Source organism: Anthonomus grandis, chromosome 22 (assembly GCF_022605725.1).
Source record: "Anthonomus grandis grandis chromosome 22, icAntGran1.3, whole genome shotgun sequence".
NCBI classification, from domain to species: Eukaryota; Metazoa; Arthropoda; class Insecta; order Coleoptera; family Curculionidae; genus Anthonomus; species Anthonomus grandis.
In genome coordinates, this window is record NC_065567.1 from 38144161 (window position 1) to 38155345 (window position 11185).

General features: G+C 32.5%; 1 protein-coding gene across 3 annotated transcripts in view; it reads left to right on the plus strand.

Annotated features, from left to right (window-relative positions):
- Positions 1-6592, plus strand: part of LOC126748520 (tripeptidyl-peptidase 2) — a 48306-nt gene extending 41714 nt beyond the window's left edge. For 2 of the 3 annotated variants that reach the window (XM_050457808.1, XM_050457809.1), the window contains exon 13: positions 4527-6592. In XM_050457808.1, the coding sequence (XP_050313765.1) occupies positions 4527-4751 (225 nt within the window). In that variant the 3' untranslated portion in view covers positions 4752-6592. The remainder of the gene's footprint in view (positions 1-4526) is intronic. The other variant, XM_050457810.1, reaches the window with a different exon arrangement.
- Positions 6593-11185: the final 4593 nt, after the last annotated feature.

Consider the following 11185-nt stretch of genomic DNA (forward strand, 5'->3'; position numbering starts at 1 on the left):
AGCCGCATCTTTGTCTAAAAATAAGACAAAAAGTCCATATACAGTATGGTTCAAAATTGCATCGTTTTTAAGTTACAGGGTGTTTTATGAATCATGTTAAAGATAGTTTTTTGTTAATATATCCGAAACGCCTAGTTGTAATCTTTTGAAATTTTCAACATTTACTATTGGTTTTATTAAAAACTGATATTGCAACCATTTTTGCCAAAATGTATACAGGGTCGTATAAAATAAGTGGTCGGTAAAGTTTAAATTGTTAAAACTTTTTTTCTAACAACTCCGTAATAATTTTGGTATTGGAATTGAAAAGAACAAAGATTTTTACATAAAAAAGGTGCTCTTGTCTAATTTCGATAGGAGCTTCCGTTTTCGAAAAAATCAATTAATAATAAACCATGAATTGTTTTTGAAGGTGGTAGACAATGGTACAGTGAAAACATCTTGTCGAACTTGCATTGTCTTCAACTTGCATGGTCTCAACACGTGTATAGTGTTACATTAAATAAATAAGACAATGCAAGTTCGACAAGATGTTTTCAAATCATGAATTGATATTTCAAAAAATAACTACAAATAACATCTTGTAAAATAATAGTTGGCTGTGTTTGTTGACGATTAGTATATTTGTTAAATTTTGTTTAACGTTTTGTTGACATTTCACATTTTTTAAATTTGCTTTGGCAGTAAAGTAAATTAGTTCTTTTTTGTGATTCATTTTTCAAAAAATATGGATAGATTTACAAATCAAGAGTTAGCTGACATGTATTTTGTTTGTGGTTTGTGTAATGGCAGTTCTTTAACGGCTGTCCGTGAGTATCGCCGAAGATTTCCCCTAAGACATGTTCCAGATCGTCAAGTTTTTATAAAGACTCACCGAAATTTATGCAATAACGGAAGTTTTCAGAGAGCTCGTGGGCCTTGTCCACAAGAAGATTATAATTTAGACAATGTTTTTGAAGAAAATCCGGGGGCAAGTATAAGAAATGTGTCAAGAGCCACACATATCCCTCGCTCTATAGTAAGTAATTAAAAAAATTACTTATTGTTAAGTAATTTTTTTAATTACTTACGATAGTAATACGATAGTAATTTAATTTTTATTAGATTGGAAGAATGCTAAGATCCCAAGGGTTACATCCGTTTCATTACCAGCGGGTCCAAGATTTAGAGCCAGACGATTTTCCGTTGAGGATCCAATTTTGTCAATGAGAATTAATAATCCAAACTTAATTCCTTCTATTTTATGGACGGACGAAGCCACTTTCACACGAAATGGTTCATTTAACATGCATAATATGCATTTTTGGGCAGATCAAAATCCAAGAGCCATAAGGCGTAGTAATTTTCAAAGATGGTTTTCGGTAAATTTGTGGGCGGGATTAATCGGGGACCAACTTATTGGCCCGATAGAATTACCCAATCGGCTAACTTCGGAGAATTATCTTCATATGCTGGAAAATAATCTTGTGGAGCTTCTGGAAGAAGTTCCTCTTATCTTAAGCCAAAACATGATTTTTCAACAAGACCGCCTGCTCATTTTGGTCGCAATGTGCGTGAGTGGATGAATACCCATTTTCCTGAACGTTGGATTGGTCGAGGTGGTCCTATAAATTAGCCTCCTCGATCTCCAGATCTAACTTCGTTAGATTATTATTTATGGAGACATTTAAATGAGTTGGTATATGACGTGGAGATAAATACCCGTAAACAACTGATGCAAAGGATTAATTGGGCTGTTAATGAAATAAAGAGAAATCCATGTTTTGTTTTAAGGGCTACTCGCGCAATAACGCGTAGGGCAAGATTGTGTCTTCAGCAAAATGGAAACCACTTTGAACATTTGTTGTAATTTGTGCTTTTTTGTTTGGTGTTTTTATGTTTTTTTTACGTAATAAATGAATTGTTCCTTTTTTTTACCTATTCAATTACATTAAAAAAAAACAATTGAACTCGAAAAACAATTTTTGATCTTAAATAAAGTATTTGTGATAGTCTTAGGTCATGTTTATCCCCAACGGATTTTTAAGATGCTTTTTAATTTTATTAACTGTTACCAAAATAACTTACGCGTTCTCTTTGCAAAACATTTACATCTAGTTTTTCGAAAACGGAAGCTCCTATCGAAATTAGACCAGAGCACCTTTTTTATGTAAAAATGTTTGTTCTTTTCAATTCTAATACCAAAATTATCACGGAGTTGCTAGAAAAAAAGTTTTAACAATTTAAACTTTACCGACCACTTATTTTACACGACCCTGTATACATTTTGGCAAAAATGGTTGCAATATCAGTTTTTAATAAAACCAATAGTAAATGTTGAAAATTTCAAAAGATTACAACTAGGCGTTCTGGACATATTAACAAAAAACCATCTTTAACATGATTCATAAAACACCCTGTAACTTAAAAACGATGCACTTTTGAACCATACTGTATATGGACTTTTTGTCTTATTTTTAGACAAAGATGCGGCTGGCAAAATATTGCGATGTAATTTCGGGACACCCTGTATATATGGTAATAGGTATTTTCTTATAGGCTTTTCACAAACTCTCAGTTCATAAGTTGTTAAGTTATTCGTACAAGTAATATATTTTTAAGTATTTATTGTCAGATATACATATGTATCAATTTAGTACTCCCGCACTCTCTAAAATCTTTTGCAAATTGGAAATAATAAATTTCATATTTCTCAGATATTTAAACTTAAGGAGTAACGTCTCCCTGTTTTTTAAATAGTGTGCGTCCTTTTACATTAAATGGTGTTTTATTTGTAGTCTTGAATGTTCTTAAATGTTGTTTTAACTTGTGAAAATGTTTTTCCCACTATATAGAACTCGTGTGCATAACTGACAAGCACTGATGATGGCCCATACGGCGAAAGCGCTCTGCTAATAATAAATATTTTGCTCTAAATATATCTGATTGTTTTGTACTATCTTTCGAGCAACATAGCCACTTTCCTCTATTCCGATACCATCTTACCGATGAACTTCTGGTTTTTGTATGTGTATGGGAAGGTCCTCTGAGAACTGGTTCAGTTGATTATACCTTAATATTAAAAATTTGGCAACATAATAGGGTCTTTGGGCGATACACAATTAAATTTTTTTTAAGGTTTTGGCTTTTCCGATTATGCCGGCAGTACATGTTTACTTAATTGCAACATCCTTATTATTACATTTTTAAATTATACGTGAAAATGTAAATACGTTACCTAATATCTAAATCGAAATATTTATGTATAATATCCTATACCTAGGACAAATTATTTTTCAGTCATTTCAAATTTTATGTAAACAGTGATGTTTACAGGTCATCGTTTTTTTCGTCGTTAATTTGATATAGAAGAGGCTCGAATACTTTGAGTGTTAGCAGCACTTTTGTTGAGAGTTTTTTACATCTATATAGTTGTGTTATCATATAGGTAGTTTTTTTTAGTGAAGAACAGTTCAGCGAAAGAAATGTCAAGGCCCAAGCATTCTGGATGAATAATAAGTTGCTAATAAGCAGAAGCCCATGTCAACAAGTTTTTCTTCTTCTTCTTCTTCTCGGCTCCTGTTTATTCACTTCTGGATGTAGAGGTGTCTTCCAAATCTTTCCATGCTCTTCTATCCCTAGCAGTCGGGATCCACATTTTTCTTGCAACATTTTGGATATCGGCTCGCCGTCCTCTCCAGGGTCTACCAATGCTCCGCTTGGTCTTTCTTGGACGCCAGATGAATATCATATGTATCCTGTATCTTTGTTTTTTTTATCCTATATTCTGTAACATGTATCTTTGGTCATCCAACATTGCTATATGTCCACTATCTCCATTTCAGTTGTGCCACAAGGCTTAATATATCCGTCACTTCAGTTCTTCTACGAAGTTCTTCTCGTTGCGAACTTAATCCTTTAAAGTGATTCCTACCATAGCCCTTTCCATTGCTCGTTGGGTGGTTTGCGGCCTGTTTAAAATTTACGGATAATTGTCATTGTCTCAAGTCCATATGTGAGCTGAATGAAACTGCCCAGGAAAGGCCTATTCTTCTTATGACTTCAGAAGATTGATATTTTTTGCTGAAGCTGAATTTGGTGATCTGAGTAAATATATTCTGAAATAACTTCAGGGGCTGGTCGTTAACAGTTACCCGGATGTCTTCTGTACTCATGATCGTTGTGTTGTTTAAATTCATATTAAGTCTAATTTGTAGCGATGTTCGCTGAAATTCCCGAAGCATGACGCAAATCGTAAATGGTCAACAAGAGACAACTTCAAAAATCTCCTACTTTGTCACTGCTCTATGCCTCAAATAAACGGAGATGATATATTGTTTCTATTTCATTATTGTTTTGATGCTACCGATCTTTTACCTTGTTTAAAATAGGTACGCGGATCATTAGCATGAATATAAAGAGTGTTACTTGTCCTGTATAGTTAGAAGTGTTAGAATAAAGTTTATGACAGGTTTTTTTATTAAATTGATTTTAGTACATACATTTGTGTGTGCACCTTGTGCTTATTGTATTTTCTTTTTTTTTAGGTGTTAACCTCGCACGCATTATATTTTGCAACCTGGCATGCGTTTGTTAAAAAACAATATGGACGGGTATTAAAATATCTGTTTAAACTTCAAGAAGATAAGCCCAGTGAAGATGTAGACAAAAAAATTATAGAATTTTGTGAAATGCTTCAATGGAAACATGTGGTTGACTATCTTGAAAGAAATCTTCCTTCTAGATATCCAAACTCGTATAGACCTTTTTAATAATACAGAATATAAAATGTATAGTAATCCTGATTGAAAAATTAGGAAATACATTGAACAATAAACCACATTTTTTATATAACATTTTAAAATAACAAAAATCGATTTATAACAATAGTAAGGATAAAAATATCACGGATATAAATTAATTTAAACGCATAAGTATTAATAAAAACTGCTACAAATCGACCAAAGTAGCTTTTATGATGCGCAATAGCACGACAGTGGAAAGCTCATTTAAAACAGTTCATTCGTAGTGCTTAGAGCATTTATCATAGTGTTTCAGATTCGTTCGGTTCATGTTTTTTTCTAAAAAAGAACTGTTGTACAAGTTTAAATATATTTAAAAATGCATATTTTATTCTAAAATCGAAGAATACAACTGCTTAAAACCCTCCATTTTATACGCATACGTGTATTATACGTTAATCAATGGCTCTTTTTTCTGCGCATCTCGGAAGCCAAGATACTTTGGTTAATTTGTAGCTTCATAAAACAAGTATTGGAATCGCGAAAAATTGCAAGCAACGTTGCGCCGTTTTCTTCTATAAAATTTATCGTAGATGAATTTCTCCTCGCGTCACTTTTTTATTGGGCTTTTGTAAATTAAAACTTTATTTCCGTAAAAATGATCTTTATCTTATTTTAATAATTTAACCATGTGCCTGTAAAAATATTTATCTTCTTATCGGTAATTTTGTATAGGCATTTTGGATGGGGAGAAGTCTCCAGTCCAGTAGCGTGACATCGTATAGAAAATAAATTCCTTCTCTAGGCGTATCATCTTGTAAAATTAAAAATATAAAATATTTTAGCAAGAGCAAATGCTGCCTTGTTATTATTTTTAGGCGACGAATTATCCAATTTAGCACATTAGGATCCTCAAGTTTTGGGTTTTTTTTTTATTTTTCTTATTAAATTTACATTTTTGGCATTTATGAAAAATTACCGTTTCCGATTCTCTCAGTTGAAATTCAAGAAAGTCAGGTCACTGTCAATATAATAAAGACAGGACATAGATTTCAATATAATAAAAAAATATTAATTTTTATTCTTATTGAATTCTTTTATAGAAGTATACGGAGACATGTAAATTACAACATATATATTACGTGCAAGTAGCCAAAGGCAGTGATTTCTAATGATCCTTAACTTTCACAAGACCTTTAGCCACGAGTTACATATGTTGTTTATATTTTCATTATGCTGATCTTAAATATTGTGGATTTTTTGCCCTAATGTTAATGTTATTATTTTGCCCCATTGATAGAACAAAATCCTTTAATAAAACCTTGTAAGAGAATCTTCCAGAAATGATTTGTAACTTATCGCCTAGCAAGATTAACCATTATGATGCTTGGAAAATTGTGGTTGCTTTATGAACATGTTTTATTATAATTAAATTACGATTTTATTACTAATGTATTATATTATGATTTTTACATTGGTATTAATTTGTGTTTGATTTTTTTAAAATTAGCTATTTAAAAATACATTTATTGTACATCTTTTGAAATATTTTAAGAATCAATATTTTGCTTATAGATAGATTAGCAAAAAGGAAATGTGACTTAGATTTATGCTCAAATTTATAGTATATAATACTAACCAAATAATAATCTTACGCAAATATGTTGAAGAAGGTAGGACTCTATTTTTCGTTTATTAACCACATGGCTACATTGAAATTTAATGCAGTGTGTAATAATTGTTTCACTTTTAACTGAATATTATAAAGTTAAATTTGAAACACTTAATTTTTGGCATAGGGTAAGAAAGAATAATAATATGTTACGGATAATTTTTAATAGATCTATTTAGGCATACTGTAACCCTCAGCTTCTTTCTACATTTTGCAGCTTTAGTTTTTTCTTAAGCTTAAATAATATAATCGCCGTTATCTAATTAGATAATATTCATTGTATTTATTAAAACTGTTTTATCAATTTTTAAAAAAGCAATATTTATGCAAACCTTACTTAAGTTTCACAGTTTTTGTAAGTGTAAAATATGAAAAATATAAAAATAGTATCGTACTTTTTACGTTGTTGTTTTATTTAACAATTTAAAAAGAAAAACATAAAATTTGTTTTCGCTTTTTTTTTTGTATTCAATGTGATCAAAAAACTAAACATAATTATCAAACTTTTAAATTTTGACGTTTGTGTGACCATTTATGAATAAAACATTCTTCGCATTAGTTTTAATGTATTTGGTTTTCGGAAACATCTTTTTACAGTATGCTGCATAATAAATAATAATTGGAATCCAAGATTTAGTCTTATGGCTAACTATATGGTAAGATGTACAAATATTTTCTAGACCTTGCCTATGTAATTTAGTTTTTAAGCGGATTTATTTATAGTGTGAAGCAAAAAACAGTTCCCTGCATCCCCAAAAACTACGTAAATGTACATACATCGGAGGTAGCTTTATAGGGTAATTTCAGAGAAGGTATTACAAGCATATAATAAAGATTATTTTATAGATATATTTCTCAGGTTTTCAGTGTAAGTTTTCAAATTTCCATCCTGTATCTACACTACAATGATTAGTTTTCGAGGATGGCGAAGTTTCAGAGAAAAAAATAGTTTCTTCTTAAACTTATTATTAACCTGCTATAAAAAAGCTGGAAACCCTGTATAATTAATACTAAATTGACCTAGCCTTTCGAAATTACTATCGTTTTTTAAATTTTTGAATATATATTATTAATTTTATCGAATTTTAAACTGATACAACTTTTTTATGGCTTATTAATAACAATAATAAAGATCTTTATTTGTACATTATAAATGTTTATAAAATTTAAAAAAATAATAAAATTTAAATAACCAATAATAGCAAGCAATATTAGCAAAATAAACCTAATATATAATGTAGAAAAAGAGTTTTAGTTTGGTTGGTACAGCACCAGCCATCTGTTTAGCTAACCTATTGTACAGGACGTTTCTCTTTAAGGGTGAAAAATCGGTTGATAAAAGTGGTCGACAAATATTGAATATATTTTTAAATCCCTGACTCGACCGCTAGCCCAAAGATTATTTTATGCCCAGGTCGAAGGACTTCCAACGAACTCACCGTTGTCTTCAGTCATGGCCAACATACATGGAGTGGTTCGAGAGGCACGCTATTAAATTAGGACAGCTCAGTTCGAGAATGGTGACTGGTGTCATCAGCAAACAATGAATTTAACTGTAAATTCCAACATTGTCAATAGCCATTTAGGTAAATATTAAATTAGGACAGCGACAGAGTCCGGATCCAAGTTGTGGCTTGGATACGATTGATTACTTACGACAACGGCGATACAGAGCTAGCAAACTTTCTGTGGCACATCAATATTATAATGTAAGACCAAGCATCAAGTTCACGATGAAGTTAGAAACTAAGTCAGCACTGCTCTTCTTAGATGTTCCTGTAAAGAGCAACGTTAAACGGCTAAGGATATCAGTATAGTCCAAACCAATACACACAGGACAATACCGACCTACAACTCCAATCATCCTGGTTCAACAAAAGTGGGAATCATTAAAACCCTGTATAGGAGAGCAGCGATAATATGAAATAACAATGTTGACCTCAACAGGGAAGTAGAAAACATCCTCAAAGAATTTCAGCAGAACGCGTATCCAAGCAAACTAATAAAGAAAACTATTAGAAAATCAGCAGAAATAACATGGAAACTGCCACAGCAACTAGAGGATCTTACGGGATTTTTAACGATTCCGTACATCAAAGGAAGTGTGGAGAAAATTAGGAGAACGTCAAGACTGCTTACACTTCGACAACTTACCTAGAATGCCTACTGGATACCAAGAACTGCGTACCAAACCCTTTGTAAATGTGGAGTCATCCATAGGCGAGACAAAGCGACCACTGGAAGTCAGAACAAAAAAACACCGAAAATGGGCCCGAACACCAGAGGTTTCCAGATCAGGAATAGCATTACAGAGTTGGTCCAATCACAATATACATTGAAATATATTTGAACAGAAGCAAAGATTTTCTGCAACATTGGAAGCAACTTCTCACATAAAACCAAGGTACTTTAGCTAGCCCAGTGTTTGACAGCTCAGCTTTGCCCAGTTTTGCCCAGACAATGGTTCGACAAGTTTAAAAATTAGACTTTATCCCCATAAAAGTTATAAAAAAATATTACTTCGATAATTGCACCATAATTCTGCGTATTTTTGCTCTTAAATATCGAACCAGGATAAAATGATTTTTCTCTAAAAACTTTAAATGGAATGATATTATTATTATATCATATTCAAAAAATAAAATGAATTTAAAATAAAAAATGTCAAGATTTAATTCAACATCTTTATTAGTTTCGTCGTATCAGCGTCATCAGCTGTCTCCACACTGGCGTCATCAGCAAACAATGAATGTAACTTAATTCTAACATTGCCAATAGCCATTTAGGTAAATAATGAATATACAGTGCTTTCATTTCAAAACAATCCACCCTTAATAACTTTCTTAAAAAAAAAAAAAAAAAAAAAAACACGTCAAATTAGATATACAGGGGGACGTTTAATTATGCATTTACTGAAGTTCTGTCAATCACCTCCTCACCTCCAGCTAACCTCACTTTAATATGTCAAATGGGAACCCCCATCGTGTGATACATCATAGTAAGGATCGTAAAATTCTCTATTCAACGGTACCAAAGAAAATGAAATCGGTAAATGTGTTACAAAAAACAATTTTATTAAAAATAAAAAACTATTTGCTTAGTTAGCGAAAATGTCTAGAAATAATGAATATTTTATTTACACCAAACTTTGGTATGTCAAATGGCTACCCCATTATTTTAAAGGACATTCACTATGCTATCAATGGTTGTAAAAAAAAATAAAATTGACCATTGATTGACCAAAAAGCAATTAAAGTGTAAATCGGTAGGGTAGAGAAACAAATTTAATTAGTTTAACAAATTTATTTTATTAAATGTTCAAAATGCGCGCCGTTATTGGCAAGACAATAAAAACGCCTATTTTCAAACACCTTACGAACATTGGCAAGGGTCTGCCCGCTAATTTCTCTGCATTCTTGAATTATTCTATTTTTTAAATTCTCAATACTCTCAGGTGGGGTTTTATAAACTTTGCTTTTTAAGTAGCCCCAAAGAAAAAAGTCTAGTGGGGTTGGGTCCGGAGACCGCGCAGGCCATTCGATTGCACCACGTCTGCCAATCCACTTTTCTCGAAAATTTTCATCAAGCCACTCTCGAACTACCAAAGTGTAGTGCGCGGGAGCTCCATCTTGCTGAAAATGTATATTAGTTTCACTCAATAATATAGCACCATGTTGAACTACTTGATTTTCCATAGATTGGATGATGGAAGGGTATATTGCATTTTCTAAAAGGTTTAAATAAATTTCGCCAGTCAAATTTTCTTCCAAAAAAAAATGGCCCGATTATTTCATTCCCATAAATTTTTACCCAAACATTAATTTTTTGGGGATATTGGGTATGGCCTTCCCGAAAAACATGCGGATTTTCATTATCCCAGTATCTACAGTTATGTCTGTCCACCAGGCCATTTAAAAAAAAGGTAGTTTCGTCACTGAGGCAAATGTTCTTCAATAAATGGGGATCGTCGACAATTCGCTGGCACATCACTTCACAAAATTGAATTCTCCTATCAAAATCATCTTCTCCGAGTTCATGAAGAATATGAATTTTATAAGTTTTTTTGGAGTTTTTAATGGAAAGCTATGTTTATTTGGAAAGTTACTTAAATGATCTTTTAAACTCCGTAACGCTTGCTCGCCTAAAGATTTTACATAGCTCAATCATAAACCCAAGGGATTTGATCAATTCTCTACAAGAAGTCTCGCGATCTCTTTCAAAGAATAATTTACCGTTCCCCACCTACCTTCAATACGCTGCTCAGTATCTTGATGTAATAGAATTGCAAGTCTTTCAAACTGAAAACAAAATAGTATTTGTGCTTAACATTCCATTACTTGAACCTGAAACCTATACCCTATACCGAAACTTTCCTATCCCAATTTTGGATAGTCGAACAGGTCTCTCTCATGTAATCCCAACAATAAATAAATAGATTGCGCGTGATGACGATTCTCTACTATACATTTCACCTCCAAGCCTGGATAACTGCAAACTGGTTCAAATCAATAGCTACATTTGTTTCAACCTCCTACAATATCCCCTAGATAGCGATGCAATATGTGAAGCACAGCTACTGAGGCAGAGTACCCAGTTACCGATCACTTGTCAAACTTCCATGTTCCCGAACTGAAGCCCCTTAAGCTCAGCAACCTCAATGCTGACGACCTTAATGTGGCTCAACATAAGCTAAATCAGTACTCCGAGCAACTGGAGAAGCTAATCCAAGAGCCCTTTATAACCAAGCATGTCCACTGGTTTACTATCCTGACAATAATTTTGGTAGTAACCC